The sequence below is a fragment of the Aspergillus melleus genome (genome assembly GCF_016097325.1).
Source record: "Aspergillus melleus strain CBS 546.65 chromosome Unknown contig3, whole genome shotgun sequence".
Classification (NCBI taxonomy): Eukaryota; Fungi; Ascomycota; class Eurotiomycetes; order Eurotiales; family Aspergillaceae; genus Aspergillus; species Aspergillus melleus.
The window spans coordinates 3,495,146-3,519,942 of NW_025763372.1; the positions used below are offsets into that span (position 1 = coordinate 3,495,146).

At 50.6% G+C, this 24,797-nt stretch overlaps 11 protein-coding genes across 11 annotated transcripts; 6 read left to right on the top strand and 5 right to left on the bottom strand.

Annotated features, from left to right (window-relative positions):
* Nucleotides 1–722: 722 nt before the first annotated feature.
* Nucleotides 723–2,080, top strand: LDX57_006262 (uncharacterized protein; the record flags this gene model as incomplete). The annotated part of the gene is made up of 3 exons (XM_046087956.1): nucleotides 723–1,023; nucleotides 1,129–1,368; nucleotides 1,443–2,080. 3 exons carry the CDS (start codon nucleotides 723–725, stop codon nucleotides 2,078–2,080), a joined length of 1,179 nt encoding a protein of 392 aa, XP_045943924.1.
* Nucleotides 2,081–3,348: 1,268 nt separating this feature from the next.
* On the bottom strand, nucleotides 3,349–4,753 carry LDX57_006263 (uncharacterized protein; the record flags this gene model as incomplete). The annotated part of the gene is made up of 6 exons (XM_046087957.1): nucleotides 3,349–3,628; nucleotides 3,715–3,810; nucleotides 3,882–4,332; nucleotides 4,386–4,419; nucleotides 4,480–4,499; nucleotides 4,555–4,753. 6 exons carry the CDS (start codon nucleotides 4,751–4,753, stop codon nucleotides 3,349–3,351), a joined length of 1,080 nt encoding a protein of 359 aa, XP_045943925.1.
* Nucleotides 4,754–6,128: 1,375 nt separating this feature from the next.
* Nucleotides 6,129–7,144, top strand: LDX57_006264 (uncharacterized protein; the record flags this gene model as incomplete). Its single annotated transcript, XM_046087958.1, has 2 exons — nucleotides 6,129–6,188; nucleotides 6,458–7,144. 2 exons carry the CDS (start codon nucleotides 6,129–6,131, stop codon nucleotides 7,142–7,144), a joined length of 747 nt encoding a protein of 248 aa, XP_045943926.1.
* Nucleotides 7,145–12,550: 5,406 nt separating this feature from the next.
* Nucleotides 12,551–13,927, bottom strand: LDX57_006265 (uncharacterized protein; the record flags this gene model as incomplete). The annotated part of the gene is made up of 1 exon (XM_046087959.1): nucleotides 12,551–13,927. The coding sequence occupies one exon, from the start codon at nucleotides 13,925–13,927 to the stop codon at nucleotides 12,551–12,553; it is 1,377 nt and encodes a 458-aa protein (XP_045943927.1).
* A 959-nt stretch (nucleotides 13,928–14,886) lies between these two features.
* On the top strand, nucleotides 14,887–16,143 carry LDX57_006266 (uncharacterized protein; the record flags this gene model as incomplete). The annotated part of the gene is made up of 4 exons (XM_046087960.1): nucleotides 14,887–15,040; nucleotides 15,138–15,428; nucleotides 15,501–15,817; nucleotides 15,868–16,143. 4 exons carry the CDS (start codon nucleotides 14,887–14,889, stop codon nucleotides 16,141–16,143), a joined length of 1,038 nt encoding a protein of 345 aa, XP_045943928.1.
* Nucleotides 16,144–17,057: 914 nt separating this feature from the next.
* LDX57_006267 (uncharacterized protein) lies at nucleotides 17,058–17,501 on the top strand (the record flags this gene model as incomplete). Its single annotated transcript, XM_046087961.1, has 1 exon — nucleotides 17,058–17,501. One exon carries the CDS (start codon nucleotides 17,058–17,060, stop codon nucleotides 17,499–17,501), a length of 444 nt encoding a protein of 147 aa, XP_045943929.1.
* A 456-nt stretch (nucleotides 17,502–17,957) lies between these two features.
* Nucleotides 17,958–18,522, bottom strand: LDX57_006268 (uncharacterized protein; the record flags this gene model as incomplete). The annotated part of the gene is made up of 2 exons (XM_046087962.1): nucleotides 17,958–18,419; nucleotides 18,463–18,522. 2 exons carry the CDS (start codon nucleotides 18,520–18,522, stop codon nucleotides 17,958–17,960), a joined length of 522 nt encoding a protein of 173 aa, XP_045943930.1.
* Nucleotides 18,523–19,229: 707 nt separating this feature from the next.
* LDX57_006269 (uncharacterized protein) lies at nucleotides 19,230–20,677 on the top strand (the record flags this gene model as incomplete). Its single annotated transcript, XM_046087963.1, has 2 exons — nucleotides 19,230–19,281; nucleotides 19,332–20,677. 2 exons carry the CDS (start codon nucleotides 19,230–19,232, stop codon nucleotides 20,675–20,677), a joined length of 1,398 nt encoding a protein of 465 aa, XP_045943931.1.
* A 234-nt stretch (nucleotides 20,678–20,911) lies between these two features.
* On the bottom strand, nucleotides 20,912–21,826 carry LDX57_006270 (uncharacterized protein; the record flags this gene model as incomplete). Its single annotated transcript, XM_046087964.1, has 4 exons — nucleotides 20,912–21,096; nucleotides 21,155–21,317; nucleotides 21,369–21,664; nucleotides 21,718–21,826. 4 exons carry the CDS (start codon nucleotides 21,824–21,826, stop codon nucleotides 20,912–20,914), a joined length of 753 nt encoding a protein of 250 aa, XP_045943932.1.
* A 952-nt stretch (nucleotides 21,827–22,778) lies between these two features.
* Nucleotides 22,779–23,585, top strand: med8 (RNA polymerase II mediator complex subunit MED8; the record flags this gene model as incomplete). The annotated part of the gene is made up of 2 exons (XM_046087965.1): nucleotides 22,779–22,903; nucleotides 22,982–23,585. 2 exons carry the CDS (start codon nucleotides 22,779–22,781, stop codon nucleotides 23,583–23,585), a joined length of 729 nt encoding a protein of 242 aa, XP_045943933.1.
* A 107-nt stretch (nucleotides 23,586–23,692) lies between these two features.
* Nucleotides 23,693–24,678, bottom strand: LDX57_006272 (putative monosaccharide-P-dolichol utilization protein; the record flags this gene model as incomplete). The annotated part of the gene is made up of 2 exons (XM_046087966.1): nucleotides 23,693–23,989; nucleotides 24,052–24,678. 2 exons carry the CDS (start codon nucleotides 24,676–24,678, stop codon nucleotides 23,693–23,695), a joined length of 924 nt encoding a protein of 307 aa, XP_045943934.1.
* Nucleotides 24,679–24,797: the final 119 nt, after the last annotated feature.

A 24,797-nucleotide genomic window follows, 5' to 3' on the forward strand; every position in this document is an offset into this window, starting at 1 on the left:
CACCAATCGCTTTGAATCCTTCGCCGTGAGGGGTACATCGAGTTCTTTAGTGTCGTTGGCTCGTTAGCAAGTTCGTTAGCCTCGACTAGCCAGCGAGGATCGGCAAATGAACAGCTTCATCCAGCGCCCGCTGCGACCTGCAGGCCTCGTCACAATCACAATCGGAATCTCACTTTCCCTTTTCCCGTCACACGGTCCGTTTCCTACCCCAATGGGCCAGGGTTTAAGTTGGATCACTGTGCATTTGCGGCGTCGTGCAATCTGACAGGCTCTCTTAGCGCCCAGCACGCCTCTTTGACCCGCTATCCATGCTTGTTCCTCTTTTCCTGCTGGATGGCTTGCTCGGTTTTCCTCCTCTCTGCATTTTTCGCCCTGCTTTGGGTCTGGTACTTTATCAGGCTCACGGAAGGAACCGAAAAATGCCAACCCCAGGGATTCTTGCCGTTCGTGCCGTCTTGTCGTCTGTATAGCTCGTTCTTGGTTCTTGTCCCTTCCTTCCTCTCGTCAGATCTCTCTAATCCCTCGATCCTCTCGCCTGACTGCCTCTAAGCCTTGGTTCACCGGACGGTGAGATCGATGCCAGCACGACTGATCCTACGACACCTGGTCTGGCTGTCGTAGAGACGAGGGTGAGATTCTATCTGGTTCTTCCTTACCAGACCAGATCTGAAACGAGATCTCGTCGGACCGATCGATCCCTCAAAAGCAAAACACAAATCAAGATGCTCGGCTCTGCGAGCTCTCTGAGATCTACGACAATATGGGCGGGAGCCCTAATAATATCGCTGCTCCTGCTGGGCCTGACAACCCCGGTTGCCGGGTTGCGGAGCACCGCCGGGTCGCCCTGCGTGGATGTCTGCAATCGTCAGTCAAATAGCACCACAGGGTCCGAAATTGCTTGTCTCGACGATGAGTTCAAGAATACGGCCAAGGGGTCCAATTTTCAGCAATGCGTGGAGTGTCAGTTGCGCAGTAATTACAGCGACTCGGCCTCGGGCCAGACGGATGTCGAATGGGGACTGTGTAAGTTTCTCTTGTTATTCCTTGCCCCTGCATGCTTTCCCGTTTCACGACCTGCCTCTGTGTTCCAGTGAAGATAAGCTTCTAATGCAAGGGGAATCCATGCAGATAACCTTCGATACACATTCACTAGTTGCGTCTACGGGTTTCCCGAAAGCGTGAACAATATCTCTTCGCAATGTACCGTTTCCTGCCAACCGTTGGATTCGTCGCTGGAGTATGATCTCAAGGACCCCAGCGGCGCGAATTTCGATACCTGGTGTGGCGTTTCCTCTTTTGCCGATAATCTGATCAGTCAGTGCGAATTCTGCTACAACCTTACCACGACGCAGGTTTATATGGCGAATTGTAAGTTCTGGTTTTTTCCCCCTGCTTTCGGGCGAAATCAGTGGTATGGCTTTCTGACCATAAGCAAATTGCAGTCCTCGAAGCACTGCGTTATAACTGCCACTTCCATGTCCCCACAGGAAGTGAATTCCCCATCAATCCAACCCGCATTTTCAGCCAATCCATGCTGCCCGAATCTACCGTTGACCTTCTCAACCCGGACGACGGTGGATCCGGCATCAATAACCTAGCCCTGGTAATTGCCCTGCCCATTCTGGGATTCGTAATCCTGCTCTGCACCCTCGCGGTCGGCTGCTTCTTTTTCATCCGCTGGCGGCGCAGAAAAGCCCGCAAGGAGCGCGCTTCGGGCCATCTGCACGCCCGCTGGAATGATACCACCATCAGTACCCCTGCGCACGGATGGGCGCAGTACCAGCAGTATCAGGACATGTATAGTCCCGCGATCCAGCAGCAGGGCTACGGGGCGGTGCAAGGGGCAGGAGCAGGAGGGGGGTTTGGGTTCGTGGACAGCGACGGCCGACCGCAGCATAATGTGGGATTTTCAAAATCACATTATGCCTCGGTCAGTGAGTCTTCTGTGCAGGCGCCCAGCACGACTTATTCTCCTGAAAGGGAGAAGGGGTCGGAGCAGCAGACTTACTGGGGCGGACAGGTTCAGCCCTACTTTCCGCCGCCGGGGGAGGTGCAGGGGCAGCAGGATCAGAAGAAGTGAGTAGGTAGGAAGGCATGGTTTGAGGGTCTGTATGTTTCTTCTCGCTTTCTGTTATGAGGTGGTCACACCCACATATGAGAGAGAAAGAGATCGGATCCCTTGGACCAGGATAGTGACGATAGGGACAGGTCGGGACATACCATCACGAGTGGCTGACCGAGTCTCGATTTGCATTTTTCATTTTCCCGTTTGCGATTCTTTCCTTGACTCCATTTTGCCCTTTCGCGTTCCTTCCTTTGATATCCTGATCAGGATCATGCGGTGGATGTTATATACCCCATATCTCACACCCCATACCTTATACCTCCGCCCGAGGAGCATTAATGTCTGTCCACTCCTTTTCTGTCTGAGCTTCGGGTCGTCCGACGACTTGATGTTCTGTTTGTGTTGTTCATAACATTTCTTTTCAGCGCCTGGCGTCGTTATTGTTTGATTGTCGGTCGAAGTCGAGATGCAGTTGAGTTGGAGTCGAAGTTGACCTAACGGGACGAACGAGGAAGAAAGGAGCGATCGAGCGAACCGAGCCAGCGAGCGATAACATCCCCTTGTCCATATGCAAATGAACCCAATCCTATGAGTTGAAATGTATATATCGCAAAACAAAAACAGAAAAGAAAGAAGGAAGAAACCCCAATTACACCCACGAAGCAAAACCACCCAGAAAGAACCGGCCGAAACGAATCCCTCCCCCCCAATATATAACCCCCTCTCAACGCCCAGGCAGTAACAATAAGCCAACGAATAACCCATAAAGTAACGAATAATCGGTGAAAGCCAAGCACTAAAAATAAACACGGCCTGTCAACCCCCCAATCGTTGACGAATGAGCGTGCGCGCCATGCCTACCAAGAGTCTTGGGTTGCTTGGATGAAGGGACAGGATTGGTTGGGTGAAAGTGACGGGTTGATATTTATAGATGGTTGTGAAGATGGCACTTGCAGGTTGCTTTTGTTAGATTCTCTGTTCTCTCGTCCCCTCTGTCGTACATATATTTTGGTGGACTGGAGGAGCGGGGATGAGGTGGTGTTGCTATGTATAGATCTTTTTTTCAAGGGTTAAGGTGGTTAGGGAGGGAGGGAGGGAGAGTTAGGCAGCCTTGTTTTTGGTTTTGGTACATAGGCTATCATGTGTGTGTTTATGAATGTATGAGGGGTTCTATTCTATTCTATTCTATTTGTTGTCAGTGAGCATGGAACGACGTTCCTATAGAAGAGTAGAGGAGAGGAGAAGATACATCCCCTCCCTCCCTCCACTCTAAACCCTAAATCCTACTGCTTCGGCGTCTCTCTCGCCCGTACAGGCTCAACATACCCATTCATATTATCCTGATCCCTCGATGCAGGATGACTATGACTATCTTCCATCTCAAGATCAGTGCTTAGGTTCGTGAAGCCGTGTTCGCGGCGCGCATTCCGTAGTTGATACGTGCTGGCTGTGCGATGCGGTCGTCGGATTTTGCCGCCGCTGGAGCCGACTTCGTGGATTCGGAGGATTTGGCGGAAGGAGGGGAGCGCGGCGCAGATTATCACGAGGTTGCATTCGACGTTGCTGTTGATTCGAAGGCGGTATTAGAACGGAAGAGGGACGTTGGGGCTGGATGGGGGAAGGCATTGGGGATGGGGGAGGGTACGAACATCCAGAGTGCCACTTTTCCGAAGAGATATGTTTGGTCTTTGGAGTGGAAGAGGGGGATTATGGCGGAGATGCGAAGCGCGCTGGTTACGACTGATCTGTAGGGATTCATTGCATATTAGCATTGGTTGGATATGATCTGAGATGCGTAAGGATGGGAGAAGCATACAAACTTCCTAGTAAAAGGATCAGGAAAATCCACGCCTTATTCCTCATAGACATCTGCAGTCTCGACACAACAGGGAGCGGAATCACGAGCAGGATAATATCCGTAATGACGCTCGCTACGGCCCCCGTCATGAAGATCGTTGTGCGATTGACACACGCCCCATCAATGTCTTCATTCCAGGCCTTGGGGATAGGACGACAGCCGAAAAGAAACAGAAACTCGATGACCAGCAGGTACGATGTCACGAAGATGGCCATTCCGATAATCGTGGCTTTCCATGTGCTTCGCAGTTCCGAGAAGCGATAGTATAGCGCGATGACGGCGAGCTTGGACAGGCCCATGGCTGGTGCGTAGAGGAGTGCACCTGCTACTAGGACCTGCATCGACTTGATGTGTTCGCTTTCGTGGAGATCCCATTCGTGGACCCCTATGCCTGCTTCGCTATACCCGTCTATTCGAGATTAGTCCGGTTGGTATGAGCGAAGTAGAAGAAAAGGAACCTACATAGTAGTAAAGCCTGAGTAGCCACGGCGAACACCTAGGTCGCGTCAGACTTGTCAGCTATTTATCACAGGGTTTGTGTTTTTAACTTACATACCCACGAGATAGCAAGAACCACTATTTCAAACCACAATTAGCTAGGTTCATTGCCCAGGAGAATGCTATACAGTACCATCATCCAACAACATCTTCCTCAGCACCACGAATCGCGCATAGCTTCGCACCAACATACACAGCGTGCTCAACACCAAGCCAACGATTACCACTACCTTATTAGCGGTATGTAAGTAGCGATAGGGATGTTCAAAATCCGCCACATCGCCTTCCGGCGCAGGCAGAGCAGCCGTATCTGAATCGGTGCCATTATTCATGACGCTGAGTCCATCTGAACTCGGAGTCAATCAGTCAGGAGTCATGGCGAGAGCTCGGGCATATATAACCGGCTCAGATATTTCGGACTTGAGCTGAGCTTGGGCCATATCCGTCGGACTTGGATTTGATAGTATTTGCTTCCGTGGTTCCGAGGATCCATTATTCCTTCTGATCATCGTCAATGTGACCCGGGATGGGTAGGGCTCATAGGGTTATTTGAAACATTTGCGGCACGGCTGAACCTCGGCGGTTTGTGGGATTGTCGGGGTGGGTTTTGGTGTGTATAAAATGGATAGCTAGTAGCTAAAGGGGGAGAGTGGTGTCAAGATAAGACAGGTGTTTGTGTGATTGACAGCTACGGACTATCGTGATGGAGATCGAAGATCGTGGGTGGCTCGTGCTGGATGTCTTCACGATCGGATCGGTCAGTACTCAACATACACACCTTTCTTTTACACCTTCAATTCTTCTTATCTTGACTTTCTGTTCATTTTCAGGCGATATTTCACCGACTCAGTTACACAAATAATTTGAAGGTGAAGACCATTGTTCAGGGACAGAGTTTGGAAGGATTCTTAGTTTTTTCTTCACGGCCCACTTGGGTATATTAAGCCCTTGGGCATTGCCTCAACGGCGATGATCTTCAACTAATTGAGCCAATTTGTGATGGCGGTATTCCTCGATCCATGATTATGAATTGCACATGAAATTAAGCATGACTGATGTGCCCCTTAGGACGAGGTCTCGACGTTAAGACATTGTGATCGCTGCATCTACTCCGTAGGGCGCAAGGAGTATATGATCCCATAAGGTGCTGCCATTCCAGTCCCGTCTGCTTGACAAAGTATATGCGCTGAATACAGGGATACTCACTGATTTAGAGAATAGCTTAGCTAGTGCAGTCGAAGATCCTTAATTTCTCCTTCTCTCTAGTCTTTGTCTTCCTAGGATTGTCTAATTTTGTAGGTGCTGCATGCAGAAACAAGCAGTGAACGCGAATGCTTGAAACCAAAGGATTCAACGTTTCAGATCGGAATACCATTTTTGATTCAGTACTTTTGTACCTGTGCTTGAGTATTGATTTGTGACAAATTCTCTCTAGGTAACTTGTGCTATAAGATCTCTGCACTATATACTCCGTAGACGAATGACCGCCAAGCACCAGAGGATTTGTGCCGACAAGTTATGTTGAATAGTGCTGAGACTCATAAGCACGACAGGCATAAGCTAGTTAACTAAATGAACTAAAAGATGACTCGCAACCTAGTTGCTGCCTATCTACTAAGGATGTTTTTGCCTACCTATACGGAGTACATATTCTCACTCTCTGATCCTGCTATTCTCTAGTCAAGAACAGAAACAACACCGCTAACAATGAGAGAAGGTCTCGACCTCCCAGCCTTTGGGGAGCTGCCATTTGACCATCTCATCCTGGTACATCTTGGATATCAATACAACAAGTGCTACCCAAGCTAATACCTCGCACCAGGGAAATTGGGACCCAGCATCCCCGCTCTCCAAACACGAGCAGAAAAGAGCCTTAGTTGAAAAATGGATATCGATGGGGAAATACGGGCGAAATGTACCCTATCATGTTCAATCTGAGATTAATTCCATCTACCTACCTATCTATCTCTCCTTCTCGCCTTGTGTCCTTGTTCTCAGACCCGTCTATCATCTACATTATCTCACATCGAATCTAGGAATACGCCCTCTCCGCCTTCGAAGGCCCACTACCCCCCGACGAGTCCTATCCACCAGATATCCCACAAACCTTGCTCACAGAGACCGACCGCTCCATCAGCACCATCCTAGCCACCGCCCTGTGGATCCGGACGTGGTTCGGTGGCCCAGACCAGTCGAGCCAGGAGGCCGCAGACGCCGCGTACCAACGACTCAGGGAGCGCGTCACCGGGCTAGAGGCATGCATGACCCCTGAATTCATCTACGACGAGCGAGACGAACTGGCACAGGTCTCAAACGGACCGGATATTGAGGCGGGAACTGCGCTCGGAACACCATGGTCGATCCCGGGGTATCTGGTTGCGGCGATGATGCATTGTCCCGAGCTGTTCGAGGGGTGTTCGGATGGTGGCTGGCGGCATTTCAGCGGAGAGGAGCGCGAGGAAGAGGAGAACGAGAGTCGGACGTCGCAGGTGGCTATGGTGCTGGTGGCGGATCGGAAGGCCTGCGAGGAGGGTTGGGTGCTGCTGTTGGCGCTGAATCATAGGGGTCAAGTACTGCCGTATAGGGTTCGGGAGAGGGCGAGCGAAGCGGCGCAGCATGTGGTGAATTGGGCAGAGGGGCAGCCTTTGGTGGAGATGGCGTGGAGAGAGGATGATGAGGGGGAGTTTAACTTGGCTTGGAGGGGGGATGATGGATGGGCTTAGTATGACTTGGGATGGAGGTTGTAGCAGTGGTTCGGATGGCACTTGATCGATGAGGATGGATGTGCAGGGCGTGCAATTTCACATCCAGAGATGACTGCAGCTCAAGGTCTGGGTGAAACGCGGGTAACATATCAAATGCGAAGGAGATACTGGGTCAATAACTGGTCGTATACTGTTTGGACGGGCTTAGGGCAAATCCCAATCGGGCGGAGTTTGTATGTACTGCCGGTCCCCTTCTATATTACCATGAAATGCAGTTGGTAGTGACATTTGAGATATAAACTTGATTAATGTAGGTTATCTCTGTTTTATATTCTGACAATCGTATTCCATGATATTTTTCATTTACAGCAAGGTTCTCTGGTGGATCATATGTAAAAGGCCGCGTGTATATGCAGCCCAAAATGCTTGTACATGCACATAGAGTAAGAGAGTAATCAGAATAAGAACAAAGCCTCCCTAGTGATTATCTATTAGATCATTTAATAGTAAGAGTACAACTTGGGTTTGAGTAGAGATAATATTATAGATCTATTTTCGGCTATTGTCTTTTTATATCCGTGTACATTCTGTTGCCTACTAGGAGTTATCTTCAAGAGTACGGAGGTGTGTACCAAAAGTTATCAGAATGCCACTAGTAATATTGACAGCCAAGCAGAAAGATCTTGTAAAGTAGCATTATATTTAATTGATATATCATATTGTTCTATGCCTAGTTGGTCATTTAATTATTGTGAGGCCTGGAATCCCTAAAGTATAGGGGTGCTTCAATTAAGAATAATCTGCACGAGGTGGGAAAGGTGGTCGGCTGCGCCGGCCACCTTGGGGGGTTCGCTGGTCATGTGACCGGGTCACATGAACATCCCAGGGTCAGGTCCCTGACACTACCCCCCCCTTAAACAAGCGGACGAGGTCCCACGAGCCATGTAACAAAACTAAATACACAAAAAATCGATAAAACAACGCATAAAAAACACATGAAAAGAGGAGCCAATCACACGGCCGGTGTCGAATTAACGAGTACAGCGACGTTAGGGCCGCCCGGAGGGTCCGTAAAGTAGGTAGGCGGCGGCGGCTTCTCCGGGTGCCGGGCGTGATATTGCAATATCAGATCCGCGGAGTTCTTAAAGTCCTGCCAGCGCTGCCACGGCGGATTCGAATTCCAGTCTTCTCACGGGTCTTCGAAAAGCGCTTTATACTGCGGGTCTTGTCGTGTCAGCCGGAAGTCAACGACCTCCCGGACGACCCATTCCGGGTGTTCCTCCATAGTATCCACGTCCATGATCATGACAGGTTCCTGAGGATTCTCGTGTTGACTGAGATAAGCGTCGTCCGGGGTAGGGGCAAGGCGAAGCAGGGAGGGATGAAAAACGGATGTAATCCCGGCAGAAAGCATATAATCTGATAGCTGCAGCTCGTATGCCTTATTATCGATATTCCGCGTGATAGACCACGGCCCGAGGGCCTTAGGGGATAGCGAATCACTCTCTCGCTGGAGACGGAAGTACCTAGCATCTACAAAGACGCGGTCTCCAACTCGGTAGGCAGAATGGGGCTGGCGGTAGGCGTCTGCATAGCGCGCGTAGGCTTCTTGGGCCCATACGATCTCGTTACGCAGGAACTCATTGATTGCTTTGATACGCCGGACAATTCGATTGGCTGCTTCCATTTCGGAGTGCGTAGGGTCATCGAGCAAGCCCGGTGACTCTGTGCCGGTACGAGAGTGAAATTCGTAATTAACAAAGAACACGGTCATCCCGATGGTCTCGGAGACGTGGTCATTCGCTGTGAATTGCGCGTCAGGTAGATAGTCAGCTTAGTCGTCTTGTGCAAAGTTAACATAAACTCGTAGATAGTTCTTCAATCCCTTTATCGCGGCCTCGGATTGCCCGTTGATCTCGGGATGGTGGGCAGTCGATAATTTACATTTAACGCTATATTGTGCGCAGTATCGCTTCCAGAAATAACTAGCGAATGCGCTATCGCGGTCCGAAACGATCGATCGAAGAAGTTCATATTCGCAGAAAATGCGATGGTGCATTACCTCCGTGAGCTCGTCAACCGACTTCGTAGCAAGTGGCTCAAAAACCTTAGCTTTAGTTAGACGATTGACTACTACCAGTACGTGGCGAAATTCGCGTCCTCGACAATTGCATTTAGGTAGGTCTTCCGCCATGTCCATAGAGATGTCGAGCCATTTACGACGCGGTATAGGAAGTGGCTTTAGTAAACCCTGCGTTTGAACACTGCGTGCCTTTGCTCGCTTACACGTGGCGCAGAAATCCGTGTATCGGTTAATATCTTGCTTCATGCGTGGTCAGAAGTAGTTGCGAATAGCGGCTCGAAACATGCCTTTGGGCCCTGGGTGGCCTGATAGTCGGTGTTGGTGCAGCATCTGAAGGATACGATGACGCAGTGCGTGGTGCTCAGGGATAAATAAGCGATCTCCGATCCATATACGATGCTCCTGAATATCGATCTCGCCCATCGAAATCCTAACGCTTTGCTCAAGGGCAATTCTCAGTGGCTTGCGCCTACCTTCGCGTTTCGTCTTCATGATTTCTTGGGCTACTCTATCGTTCTCGTAGGCCTCATCGATAAGGGTCTCCAACGGAACCTCATCCGCCTCGATGGTTGCAAATATATCTGATTGTTGCAGGATAGGTGACTCTAATGTACCCACTTCGAAAGGGTCGTTTAGTTGACCGTCCAGTTGATTGTTTGGCTGGTCTTGACGGTCCGAGGGATCGCTCAACGCGGAGATCGTAGTGCTGCTGGGGTCGCTCGCAGTTAGTGGTAGTTGAGTATCCGGGATACTACCGGATTGCGATTGCGATGATGCATCCTGCCCTTCTCTCAGAGGGGCGGTATTGGGCTTGATAGGGGTATAGAAGCGGCGCCTGCGTGTACTGACTACACGTAGATCCTTTTGAACCGCTTCATCTAGATGCTGCGTTGAGAGTAACATTTGAAAATGTTCTTTCTCGCGCGTGTCGTCTGCGCCCTGCGGGAGGTCCTGGGAACGGCGGGTGAGGATATCAAGTTTCTTGCCTTGCTTGTCAGGTCGGTACATAATCTTAAAGTTGAATTCGGAAAGGAATTCGGCCCAACGAGCTTGCCGGCGATTTAGTTGCTTTGTAGTCATAAAATGCTGCAGGTTTCGATGGTCCGTATATATCTTTACTGGGTTGCTTGAGGTCACACTGGCTAATTTGGGTCGTCAAATCTTGAAGGAGCGGATAATAGCGAGTAATTCCTTATCATAAATCATATAATTCGTCTCTGCGGGGCTCATTTTCTTCGAAAAAAAGGCAACAGGTCGTAGTACGCCTTTGTGTACTTGCGAGACGATGCCTATGGTCAAATAATCCGAGGAGTCTGTCTCGAGTCATGTCTCCAGTTCAGGGTCGAAATGGGCGAGGATCGGAGCGGTCTGGAAGGCGTTTTTAAGGTCGTTGAAGGCCTTATCACATTCGAGGGTCCATACGAACGTTGGGTAACGTACGCGGCGGGCCCCAGTACGAGTCTCGTAGGTCTCACTATCTTTTGTCAAGTCGGTAAGCGGCCGGGTACGGTGAGAGAAGTCTTTAATAAAACGATGGTAGAAACCAGCGAAATTCACGAAAGAGAGAACATCTTTGACTGAATTAGGTGTCTGCCAATCTCGAATAGCAGCCACTTTCTCTGGATCCATGCAAATCTCATTCGTAGTAACAATAAGGCCTAAATACTTGACTTCCTGCGTGTCAAACTCGCATTTATCAATATCTATTTGTAATTCACGATCTCGCAAGCGTCGTAAAACCTTCAGAACATGTTCAATATGTTCTTTTTCGCTGTTATTATAAATCAAGACATCGTCTAGATACGCGGTATAAAAGATATCCAGATATTCGAGAAGTGAGTTATTTATGTAGCTTTGAAATGATGCAGGTGCGTTGCAAAGGCCGAATGGCATCACTAAGTACTCGAACTGGCCATATCGAGTATTAAACGCGGTTAGCCACTCTTGGCCCTCCTTTATACATAATTGGTTAAATGCGTGAATCACGTCGATCTTGCTAAATACTTTCGCTCGCTTCAGTCGATTTAGAGTCTCATTGATCAGCGGAATAGGATAACGGCTTTTGATCGTGAGCTCGTTTAGAGCGCGGTAATCAACGCAGACCCGTAGGCCTCCGTTCGGCTTTCGCACGATCAGTAGGGGTGCAGCAGTCTGAGAGGAGCTTGAGCGAATGAATCCCTTTCTGAGTTGCTCCTGGATATATTTCCAAACGACATCTAACTCCTGCTCAGTCATAGGGCGATAGCTCTTTGCAAACGGTGGCGTGGCGCCTTTTATTAGCTGGATGTCGTGGTCCTCTGGCCGGTGTGGTGGTAAAGTGTCTGCCTCGTGCTTTATAAAGACTTTTATGACCGAGTGGTATTTCTCGGGAACACGCTTCTTTAGCTGTTCGATTGTATAGGCTTCTTTATTGACTATAAAAGTATCGTAGTCTTCGGGGCGTACGACATTGGTTGTAGAGGCGCAGAGGTGCTTTCTGCCGTCTCTGGGTATAACTAGATAATTGTGATGATCTTGCTGAGCGACTAACGACATAAAATGTCTTGTTGAAACGATCGAGATGTTAGCGGAGCCAGCTAACTGGCTAATCTTGCCGGGCATTGCCTTCGATCCGCGAGCGTAAGCGGTGCAGGGCGTGTTTCGGGGCAGGCAGCCCTCCGAGAAGCATTGGGGGGCATTAAAAGTTAAAATACGATTTGTGAAATCGATCTGAGGGTTATGCTTAGCTAGCCACCTATCTCCTAACACTATCTTATAGCGGGCTAGGGGAGCGATGTAGGCAGCTAACTGTTCCGTATGGCTATCGATAGCGCAGTTGAATAGGACCATTTGAGTCACAGTAAAATAAAGAGTACCATCTGCGAGATACAGCGGAATCGGGGACGTAAGATCTAGAGTAGGCAGGTTTAGGTTGCGTACGAGAAAAGGATCGATAGCTTCAACTTCACTTCCATTGTCTATCAAGACTGGAGTCGTTTGAGGCTGTTAATGAATCTTAGCAGACATTACGAGATGTCTTCCAAGCTTCAGTTGGCTCTCTAACCCTAATGCTAGTGACGATAAGAAACGATGATCCTCCTCTATAGTAGGTTCCTGGTCACGACTTTGATCAGGGACTACTCATTTTCCGAATCTGAAAGTTCTTCAATTCCGACGTCCGCGGCGATTTTATTCAACGATTTACCTTTGTCATTATAGAACGCGTAATTAGGGCAACAAAGATCGCTGGCGCGGTGATTAGAGCCTCTGCAGCTCCAGCAGCGGCTTGAGCGAGCTAACAGGGTCCTATCTTCCGGGGTCAGCCTTGGAGGGTTGCGCTGTGGTTCGAATCACTCGCCCTGTCATTCAGCAGACTTAGTAGAGGAAGGTGTGAACCGGCAGCCACGGGAGCTCGGAGCGGTAGTAGTGTTCGGGCGTGCCGGCGCAGTAGTCTCGGAACTAGTAGTGACTGCAGTCCGCCTGGGTGCAGTGCTGGCTGGCGCGGCAGCGGTATTCTGGGAGCGGGGGCCGCAAGGAAAGTGGAAGTCCATTTCTTTACAATTGCACTCTACCTGCCGGACAGCGTCGAGTAGTTCCATGACCGAGCTAAACCGCTGGGTGTCTAACTGCGTGCTAATATGCGGCAACACGGTATGACGGAGCTTCAGCACGCGGTCGACATTCGCAGTGCCGGCGCGGGTCCAGAGAGGGATAAGATGTTGGTAGTAGTCGGTCACGGATTCCTTACGGTCTTGCTTAATATGAACGAGCTTCCTACGTGCGTCGTCTTCGAGTAAATGGATACCCAAGTAGTTCTCAAGTTCCTTCATGAATTCGTCGTACGTCATACCGGGGTTGCAAGTAGCGTAGCTGTTCATAGTGGTGAAAAGGGTCCCGGTCATCTGGCGTTGGGCATATGCAATCTTACTGACTTCATCCGGGTACAGTGGGTAGTCGGTACGAAGCTTTTGGTCCATAGCGAAGCGCCAAGTATGGTAGTTGTCAACATTCCCGGGGCCAAGTGGCTCGCGGGGCTTCTCATCACGGGGGTGCCAGTTTGCGGTCTCGGCGGTAGTCCATACGGTGTCTGCAGTGCCTTGACGCTCGGCACGGGTGTAAGTATGAATTCTGACGTTTTCGACGTTCTCGACAGGTTCGTCGATATCGATATTAGCGGACAAGGTCTCATCGAAGCGGCCCGGGCCTGGCTCCGGACGAGTAGAGGTCTGGAAATGCTTCATTTCCTTTTGCAGTGCCACGTTTTGGTTGTTGAGGTGCTGAACGATCTTCTTATAGCGTTCTGCTCTAGTACCATGTAGCTTTGCCTCGCTTTCAGCAGACTTAAGTAAGGCTTCGTAGGTCTTTGTCTCTGCCTTCAGGACTTGAATTCGCATCTTTAATAACTCGAAGTCCTGAGCAGAGGGAGGAGGAGGAGGCGCGGAGATCGTTGCGGACGATTGGCCAGTACTAAATAGGAGGCGAGTAGCGCCGAAGGGGTCCCTTTCGTTCGCTTCTTTGTGACTAAAGACGGGGCGAAAAGGGGCCTTACCTTTGTTAAGGTTATCGTCGATCTGGCTGCCTGAAGCAGCAGCAATCGGGGTAGTATCATTATTCAGTGTAGGACGCTTTCTAGCCATCTCTCTAGACATCTTAACCGCAGTATCAGGATCCTGGCGCTCGTCCTCACTCACGGTGGAGCGGAAGGAAGTAGCGCTGCTGGGGCGACCCACACTGGACATTCTGGCAGTGGGTCTCGCTGTGTAAGGGGCCACTCGGGATCGATCGAAGATTTTAATATTACTATTCTGCGTAGAATAGCGTCTCGGAAGATTTCTAGGGATTTCGACTGATTGGTTCGTGGTTTGAGGGTCAGTTTAATTCGGTAGGTAGATGCTGGGTCGTAGCGGTGGCCGTCGGTGGCCAAATTCAACAAAACAAGGGGTTCAGCAATTCAGCAAAGCGATATAATAATAAACTCAGTATTGTATTCGATGGAGCGGTGCAGATTATTAGTGTGAGGCCTGGAATCCCTAAAGTATAGGGGTGCTTCAATTAAGAATAATCTGCACGAGGTGGGAAAGGTGGTCGGCTGCGCCGGCCACCTTGGGGGGTTCGCTGGTCATGTGACCGGGTCACATGAACATCCCAGGGTCAGGTCCCTGACAATTATATTATAAAGCTATTTAAAGCCTTCTCTTAACCAAAAAGGTTTACTTTAGTAGCAAATAGTGTTGTTTTAGGTGATTATTGTGTAAAATTATAGACATTAATATAACCAGAAAAAGTGTCTTTATATGAGATATCACATATATAAATTACTTTTTACAAACGCTTTCCGCTTGGCCAACAATATTACTAGCGGCATTCTGATAACTTTTGGTACACACCTCCGTACTAATTCCGAACCTGGCAATTACCAACATAACTAGGGAATAATATGTTCTGGAATTGAGATTACAGGAGGGTCGTTCAGCTGGAGCTGCAAGATAAAGGGGGCTGGATAGAGCGGATGAACACATGTTCCGACGCTCAAACACCTTTTCGTCTCTCCCCCCTTGCTTCATAATTCTTTTTTTCTTCGACTATTAGGGCCATTTGACAATGGCTAAGCGTTCATTGCAGTCACTTGTTTCCAAACTTCCGTTTGCTCGCAAGCATCGAACGGCTTTCCACGGTGTGGGGACTCAGCTCCCTCCAGATGCGCCTGTCGAAGAAGAGACGGTACCTGGCTATAATGCAAGATCCTACTTTCCAGTGGAGCCTGGCTATGTCTTCAACCAACGATTTGAAGCACTGGCCAAACTTGGCTGGGGAAGCTGCTCCACTGCATGGCTTGTTTGAGACATTCGGCGGTAAGAAGTCGCAATTTAACTAGATGATTGTGAGTTTTTGTTGATGGTAAATGTGGTAGCTGGCGATGTCAATCCGAGCGCTACCTGACCTTGAAAGTTGGGAATTGTGATCTCCAGGATTCTCATGTAGCCTCGCATGAGGCTCGCACTGAAGATCACATTGCTCACGCAAATGTCTCTCACGATGGTCGCAATTATGTCCGAACCTTTGTCGAGCAGTTCGAAGAGAGTAACCCGAATGGTGTGCATATGTGCCTGGGCTATGAGCCTATGAGAGAGCCACTGTGGCTGTTTCAAAATCGGTGTCTGAATCAGAGGCTTTCTCTGGGTCTCCTGAAGGGTTACATGAAACTCCTCCTGAAGGGCTTGGATTACTTACACTCTGAATGTAATATTATACATACAGGCAAGTTCTCCACTTACCAGGATACTGTACTATGTACGCTTACACCTTCTCCAGATCTCAAGGTAGATAATATTCTGGTGGGATTCGAGGATCCTTCGGTCTTGCACGATTTTGCGTGCGCGCAGCCATCCAACCCGATGCCTCGAAAGGTCAAAAATGAACATACTGTCTATCTCTCACACAACGACTTTGGTCCTCCCAGATCTTATTATATTCTGCCCAAAATCACGGACTTTGGGCTAGCCCACCATCAAAAGGATTCGTCAGTACTAAATAGACATCCAATCCAGCCTGATGACTACTGGGCTCCTGAGGTCATACTAGGTGCTGGTTGGACGTACAGTGCCGATATTTGGAATCTTGGGCTCCTTGTGAGTCCTGGATTGTGTCGCGCTACTTTCCATTAGCTGACCTGTTCTAGATGTGGAACTTGCTTGAGAGTCGGGATTTATTCTCTAGGGCTCTTGATGACAAAGGTAATTACAATGCTGCGGCCCATCTCGCGGAGATGATTGCATTGCTTGGCCCACCCCCGAAAGAGCTTGTTATTCGTGAAAGAGAGGGAACAAAATGGAGCTGGGCTCCTGCTACCCAGAATGCTGAAGGAAAGCTTTGTACAACCGCGTCAGACTGGTTTGGGGGGCCCTTCTTTGACGATAACGGTAAGCCTTTGCGTATCTTCCTTTTGCGCCGCTAGGTGCTAATCCCTCCTAAAACAGGGGAGTTCTTGCACAAAGATCTAATCCCACATAATCTTAAGATGGAGGATACCGTCAACTCGCTTGAGGGTGAGCAGAAAGTTCACTTTCTGTCATTTGCCCAGAAAATGCTCCAGTGGCTTCCGGAAAGTAGGAAAACTGCCAAAGAACTAATCCAAGATCCGTGGCTCAGCGATGATTCAATTCGGAGAGGGGGCAGTTGAACCTATGCTGGCAGCTGAAAGGCTGAACGGTAGTGCTGCACTACTACGTATAGTAACGTTTCCTGCGAATCGGCTATTATGCCTTACAGACACAGTCGTAGGGTTTAAGCGCCCCGTCTCAGCAGCGCCATGGCCGGGGTTCGCACTAGCAAGGTCGGTGACTCCGTCTTGGATGTTATACGATAGGCTGAGATCATGTACTATAGCGAGTGGCTCAGCTCCGCATCGTCCGTTCTCTGCAACATACTGAGGTCTCGGCGCATGGCAGTGGTCATGTTTAACTTCGCTCTCCTATTGTTCGCCATTTTATAGGAGTAGGTAATACATCTGTCAGCTCGGCGCCCAACCTCTTGCAACCCAAACATTGACGAGGGCTTGCAGTGGCTTGCGTAAATGACCATGGATAGCAAACAGTGTCATTTATATCAGCAGCAGCTGAGGAGGGGTATTAGTTGGCATAGACCTGAGTACCATGGATTGGATGTTATATAGTCCTTGGAATCTCCTGTTGACTACATATCTTGATCCCATACCTCTCTACAAGCTGAGCAAGCAAAACCTTTTACCTAGTTCGAGCAACAACAACCTCTCTGACCCTTTCGCGCGTGTTGGCCGCATCACCATTTCCAATGTATTTATCCCACACAAAATGCAGTCCTCAAGAATATGCTAACACTCCCAGCGTCAAAATGTCCTACACGATCCGTGTCCGCGTCACCAACGGCACCCCCGACACCCTCACGGTCGTCGAAAAGACCTGCTGGTACTATGCCAACGGCGGCACCTGGACCGAGCAGGACGGCCAGCATGTGTTGCACATGGGAGGCAGCGGCACCTCCGGAATGCTTCGCTTCAAATCCTCCTCCGGCGAGAACTTCACCGTTGTTCTGGGCATCCACAATTACAAACCTTGGTGTGATGCGCAGGTGAAGTTGCAGGATGGCGACACGGCTGTGAAGATACACCCGGAATACTACAGCGGAGGGAAACTTTCGGGCGAGGATTATGGCACGGGATTTATCAAGGGCACTGATCATCTCAAATGGGTCGGGGTTTCTTTTGATCAGCAAGAGGGACATGATCTGTCGGCTGAGGTGACCTTTTATCCAGCTAAGGATGAGCGGATTTACTAGTTTTTCAGAGGGGAAGGGGCCAGTCATGGCGTGCACAAGAAGGCTTTGGCGACTTTCTCCGTATATTATGTTCATAGCTGATCGCTGTGGGTCACTTCGAGCAGTTATAGTTAAATACGATACGAAGAGCTAAAGGCGACAACAGATCATAAGTTTTCCGTGAGATTTATTTGCATGATACAAACTACTACCTAGGATGTCTCAGTTCCGCTACAAGCCCGTACGGCAGCTGTGAATAATCCCCGAAGAGAGACTCTAATGATGTTATATCTACGGTGGGACAGAGGCATCTTGGGTTAACGAGCCTCGGTTTTGTATATCCCTGTCTTCCGAAGCCTTTAATAACAGGCAATCGAAAGAGGCGAATATGATTTAAAGTCACCGTAATACCTCGACGCCAGAACTACTGACAGTGATCCATGCTCTTGTTAAAAGAGCTCCATTTCATATCTTTGCTCACAGAGCCTTTTTCGGGCCTCTCTCCACGGCGTCACTGAAAAGCAATGGAGGCAGTGCTTCATACACGTACTCATCTGGAATAGCCGGTTCACCTTGACTAGCGATGAAGTGGCCGGTTTTAACCAGACTGTTGCTCGCAACAAGCCTGTAATAATTGCCGCTTTTCCATGTAATATAGCAGTGACGGAAGTACGGCCGGAGAGCGGTGGCCATCTCGTCCAGTGTCACTTCATTCAGGTTCATGGATGTGAGGACTGTTTTCCCCTTTGCTATCACGTCCTCGCGGCTGAAGTAGCGCGCCTTGAAGCCGTAATCCTTTTGCAGCTCACGTCGTTCGTACTCCTCGATGTCTTGGTACCTGAACTTTTCGACGAAGACGAATAGTCCGCTGTCTTTCAGCTGCTGGGAGACAAATCCGATCTGAGGTTCCCTTGCGACCGACCAGGAAATCGGAATTCCCTGCGACAAAGTTGACGGATTACCTGACGTGGAGCTATGGTACAACGTCGTCTAGCTTTCCGGGAGACACGCCATTCAGACTAGGAGGTAGCCCTCTTGCCATAGACAAAGATTCGAAGTATGGCCTTCCTTTCGATCCGTGGCTGTGAAAGCACATTATGCTGGGAGGAACTATCGCCAAGGTCGCACCACAGAGTATGGCCGTGTATGGGAGCGTTGCAGAATGGCAGAAATGGGCCGGCATTGATATCCAGCAGCGTGTACAAGAGAAACGATTGACGGAACTGTAGATAGAACCTGAAACCAACCGGGTGTATCTGGAAGTAACGTTTCTTAAAGGTCTAGTGCCGCTAAGGGTCTATGTGAAGGAAGGAGTCTGCGCCTATGTTGAGCCCAATATCTGGGTATACCATGATACGCGATCTGTCCATGAAACATGAGTGTTCAGCTCAGCTGTGACTATGTAACTCTGCCATTGCTACGGTGCGAGCACTGATCTTTCGCATTATCATTGGTCTGGTTTCATCAGGTTTGGTCTATTCTGTAGGCAATAAGATGATCCAGAACATGCCATCTCGTCGGCTATTACTTCCCATCCAGAGTCCCCGCCAGCCACGGATTATGTCTTACATTTAGCACCTGCATTGCAGTCTCACTGCATCGAATCCTGGTATGATCCATGCAGTACTTTGGTAAAGTCTTAGACGGCGGCTAGAGCTATAATACTGGGTTCCCTGTTGTACTCCTTCCGTGCTGCGGTCCGTCTCTGTGCATTGGACTCGCTTCTGATTGATGACTCGACCGTTCAAAATGCTGTGTGAAGCAGCCTTTCTCCTGCTATCTGGGATTTCTGCGGTCTCTGGTATGTTTTCGGTCTAATCCCCATAGTAGATATAAACCAACTCCATACAGGTTTGCAACTTCAGCATGCCAGCACAAGTGTGCCTCTCACCAAACCATCGCCTACATGCACCTCGTCTGTGAGTAGACAGTGGTTAAGCACATGTAACACCACGATCTTCTGGCCAACCTCAACCGACTGCTTCTATGGCCCAACAACCGGTCCCGGTGCATCTGCCGTGCTCTGCAACGCCCAATGGGTCGAGTATATCGGCCGAGCAAGTGGCCTGTCCTCTATGGGAGCAACCTCTACATCTACCATCACCGAGACCTATCCCAGTAGCACCGGCGCGTGCAACACAGATGTCTGGCCGGAGGGACCAGGCGATCCGCATACCGGCCCTGTCACCACATTGTGCGATGGCATCGCCCGTGCTCTGGGTCCTCTGGAGTATTCCACCAGTTACTGGCCGGGCACAGGGCCCTGCAGCACGGCCATTTTGACCAGCACCGACACCACCCCGATCTATCGGTCTCCCTCTCCTTCCCCGGACTGTCAGCTCAATTCCCAGGACTGCATCCCCATCTGGGAGACCTACACCAGCCGGTACAATTCCTACCTAGACTCGATGACAACGGAGATACCAGGCGACACGAACCGCCCGATCCGACCGACCGCCTGTCCAACCACCAAGCGCAACTACACCGAGCAAGACCCCTGCACCAACTGCCATTATCTGCCTGGCACGGCCACTCTCTTCTACTGGCCCGTGTCTACCGTCAGCGGCGACCTCTGTCTGCAGAACGGAAGCACCGTCCCTGCCACGCCAACCGGCGACGGGCCCAACACTGCCATCGTCGACAGCCACACCTTCATCTCACCCAGTATCTACGCCTCCTTCACCAGCATCTACGCGCGGAGTAACAAGCGCGCGCACCCGGGTGGCTCCTGCGGCGCGGACCACGAAGATGTGATCATATCCATCCACCCGGATGCCCTAACATCCTATCGTGGCCACCGTAACGCAAAGTACCCGATCACCGGCACGCCGTATCCGTTCAATTTCGCTGAGTTCCAACCCCACGAGGTCGGAAACTACACCCTGCCTCTGATTCCCTGGGATCAGTACCGTGGCGGCGCGCAGTGCTCTCTCGGCGGAAGGGCCTGTGACATGGTCCGCAGCGACTATCGTCCGTGGATGGGCATCCCGGAAGGCGTGATGACCCAGATTGATCCGCGGTGGACCGAGTGTGATCGCTTGTGGTATATTCCTCCGGTTAGTTTGGTTCCGCTGGTGGCTGGTTCGATGGAGTCACGGCCGACAGGCGTGGCGGAGGCGAGCGTTCCCCAGCCTGCTTCGGCGGTACCTGTGTCGGCTTTGGTGGCATCTACCCCGACGGCTACTGCGGACTGGTAACCTAGTCATGTAGTGGAAGATGTTTGGGGTTATTTAAAGGGACAAAACGGTGGTGAGCTTGCATTGAACCGGACAGGGCAGTTACAGTTTGTGGAATCGAGAAGCGTAAGGTAGGGGAATCAGAAACAGCACACTACTTTCTCTTGCAACAATCCATGTAGAGGGCACACCTGATAGCTTTCCACTCATTGAGTCAAGTGTTTTCTACTTTATGTCCATTATCAAGTTATGTATTCAATAATCGTCACCTCTCAGCCACTCGTCGAACAAGAGCTCCTCCGCAGTCGGCCTTTCTTCGGGCAGCCAGCAGAGAGCCTTGCGTAGGAAGTTGAGGAAAAGGATCCTGTTACTGCCCTCGAGTCTCGATTCACGACTCTCCAGAGATTGCTCTAGGACACCTACGGAGCCTCGCCAATCACCTGTAGCATATTAAGAGCTGCCTAATAAAGCCCCCAGAACTTATCCGAGTGCACGTACCATTCTCGTCCCAGAATTTCAGACTTTCTTCGCTTCGTCTCAGGAACTCAACCGGTGGTGGTCCCAGAAGGGAAATCATTTCGGCAAATCTCTGGGCGTGTTGGGTATCATTTTCCAGAGTTTGAGTCTTGAAAAGATGTCCCTGCTCGAACAATGTCCATGCCTATGAAGTCAAAGGTTAGAAGATGCCATACCACCAAGCGGAGAGTCATACCATTTGACCCACAGCCCATATGTCGACCTTGTTGTCCCACGGCATGTCTAACATAACTTCTGGCGCCCGGTAAGCACTTGGCATGATGAGGCCAGTCTGTTTCCCTTCAGCGATCCGCGCCTCCCCAAGGTCGGCGACGACCGGCTCGCCGCTTGTCAGCGGCATTGCACGAGTAGCATAAATGGTACGATCACCAAGCTGCTTTCGTGGAGCAGGGTTGGAGACCTCATCCTCTTCCATTTCAGGAAGAATGGACTCGTCATCAATGCTAAGAAGGACATTACGCGGCTGGATATCTAGAACGAGTCAGAAGGGACGCGTAGTCTTCAATGTTCAGGTTTCCTCTTACCGGTATGAATTACTTTGGCTTGGTGGAGGTAGACCAGCGCAACAAGGACAATCCGGAGAGCAGGTCGGAGCAGGTTTTCCGGTAGAGCATCCCCCTCGAGACAGTGCATAAAATCGCGGATGTCGATACCAGCAGGCGCATACAGGAGACATGTATGCACGCCGCATGGTCCAGAAATCTCAAATGAGTCAAGAATCAGCCGGACGTACTTTTCACCAGCATGAACATCATGAATAGCCTGCAAGTGTTTCGAGACCTCTACCTCTGGGAGCTGTCGTCTGCTCCGAACATGGACTTTCAAAGTTCAGTAGCGTCCATTACTTCTCCTTGGTTAACTCAGACTAAAACTTCGCCAATGCGCACAGGGTAGTAGCGTTCTTTCAAATAATCGGGGAGAGTCTCTTCTTCGAGGGCTCTAGAGGAGTCTAAGATTTCAAATCCCGTGGTTGGAAAAGCGCGTGGTTGAGACGTCGAAACTGAAACCATTCCCCTGCGCTGAAAAGGGAATAGGGAACTGGGCTTAGGAGAAACGATGCGTCGTAAAGGCAAGGTTGTATGTCTTGTAGTGCAAAAAAACACTTTATGTGAAAGCCGTTCCATGGCTGTCTCTGGAAAACTTATGTAGTGCTCGTATCAGAAGAAACATCAGCTACCCCTTGCAATCTCTATCAGGTATCATCGGCGTTTACTCAAAGCATTAGACTCATAGATATATATCAGGTGAGCAGAGTGTACCTACCTAGGAAGGGATGCGGTGCTACTTCGAACAAATAATGAATTTTGTGGAGATTGAGAGATTTAAAGCAAGGTTGGTCAAGAGAATGCCAAAGTTGAACGCCTTGTATGAAGAAGTGAGGAGTGACAATCTGTAGAGCTGGAGCGAAGAGAGTAGACGTGTAGTACATATAGAGACTATACCTCTTTGGGACGTGCACAGTTATGCTTGTCTTTGTGTCTCATCTCCAATTCCGCTCCCTCTCCGCTTCATCTTCTTCCCTCTACCTTCTCCCCCCTTCACCACTCCTATTTCTGTATAACGCTCATCTTCAACCCCACCCACCATGTCCGCTCCAACCCCGGACCAGATCAAAACCCTCGAACAATCCCGCCAACGGCTGGCACAACTCACGCGCTCCCTAGCCTCCCTCATCACCAGTCTCAATCAGAGCGACCCGCTTCCACCCTGGTACTTCCCCCTCTTCTGGGACTAGAGCTCCTTACAACCCGCAATTCCTACCGCAATACTAACCGATTTCCAATATAGGTCCTCCCTCCAATCCCAAGCCAGCATCATCTCCAACAACCTCCTCAGCGTCTCCGAACACCTCTCCGAGAACAACGCCCTCCTGGGTTCTCTCGTCGCCTACCCAGGCCCCTCCTACCCGGGCCGTACCCAAGCTAACACGCTCGAGCAACTCCTCCGCACAAAACTCGATCCCCGCGTTGAAGATTGGGTCGCGCGCGGTCGCAAGGCGGGCGACTCGGCGCTGCAGGACACTGCGGGGCTGAGCGAGTCGCAGTTGGCGGAGCTGTGGCGCTGGGCGCCCGTGGAGGCGAACCAAGAGGCGAGGGAGCGGAATTGGGGTGGGAATTTCACGCTGGAGGAGAGGCATCTGGGCGTGCAGAATGTGGTGACCGGGTTGAAGCGCCAGTTGGAGGATGAGGAGCCCGGGAGGTCCGATGAGGAAGATGAAGACGAGGTCGAGGATGAGATGGAGGTGGTCGGTGTTAGGAGGAAGTCAGGCGCCGGGAGTGGCTTGGAGTTTGATATTGCAGCTGCGACGCATCAGAAACCGACGGGGCCGGTCGTGCCGTTGAATGAGATCTTGAGGTTCATGACTACGGGGGCGCCGCCGGGGCAGCGGTGATTTCGAGTTGCTGATTTACAGGAAATGACAGGGGATAGATATGTGGAAAGGAAATTATTATTGCATAAACTAGTTCCTGAAGAAAAGAGAAAGCGCGGCGAAGACAATCAACCCCGTCGGCGCGTGGTCGGTGTCTTGCCAGAGGGCTTCGGAGATGGGGATGCTCCCGAGCTGCGCGCAGCAGGAGTCACCGGAGTGGCCTTCTCGACCGGCTTGGACTTGGACTTGGACTTGGTGGCCTGCTTCTTCGGCTTGGTCGGGGTGTTCCAGTACCACAGCATCTGGAAGGCGAGGATCAGGTTCAAGCTGAATCCGGCGCAGAATCCGTACAAGATCAGCTGGTCGTCCACCTCCTGGAGGGTGGTGAAGATACGAGAGAGAGAGCCGGCGAGGTAGTTGAAGACCTAGATGAATCGACCGTTAAAAAAGAAGCTTCTACTGCGTATACTTAGAAGTTAGAACGTACCGCAAACGCGCTCAGCTGTCCGGTTCCACCCTCGCGCCAAATGGTGTAGATCTGCGGTGCCTTGCTGGCCACGCCAAGGGCACCAGCACCGGCTTGCAGATATGACATGGTCTGCGCATCCACCAAGGTATGATCCACCAAGAGCGCATACACGCTGGCCGCAACGACGGCGATGAAGGCCGCTGCACCGGCCGAACGACCCGCGAAGGTCAACACCAGCACGCCCACCACCACATCCTGAACCGCGATCAAGGCCGACTCGCCATAGGTGCTGAACGGGAACTGGTTGCGCACGCTGTACGACAACGTGATGAGCAGACTAGCGGTTTCGAGAGCGTACGACACGAAGGACACGCCGGCCGACGAGCGAGATCCGATCAGCTTCAAGATCTGCGGCACCTTCACGATAGCACTGGCACCAACAATGGCAATGCCCAATGCCTTGGAGATAGCGAGGGACGTGCAAGCGGCATCCTTGGTGACATCCAAATCTACCACGAGAGCGTTGTGACAGGTATTTCCAATCAAGGTCTTGATAGCATCATGAACAGGTTCCGGCAGGGACGAGACGACCGGACGCAGGTAGGGCTGGAGAGGATCGATGAGGGTCTTCTGGAGGGGTTCCATGGCGGCTTTCGAGAAGAAGCCCAGTGGGTGACTAGAGACACTGACCGGAGGGTGTTGAGTGTTGACGGATGCACGAACAGGTGGTCCAACTGCCGGAAGGAAAAATAACTGCGCTTATG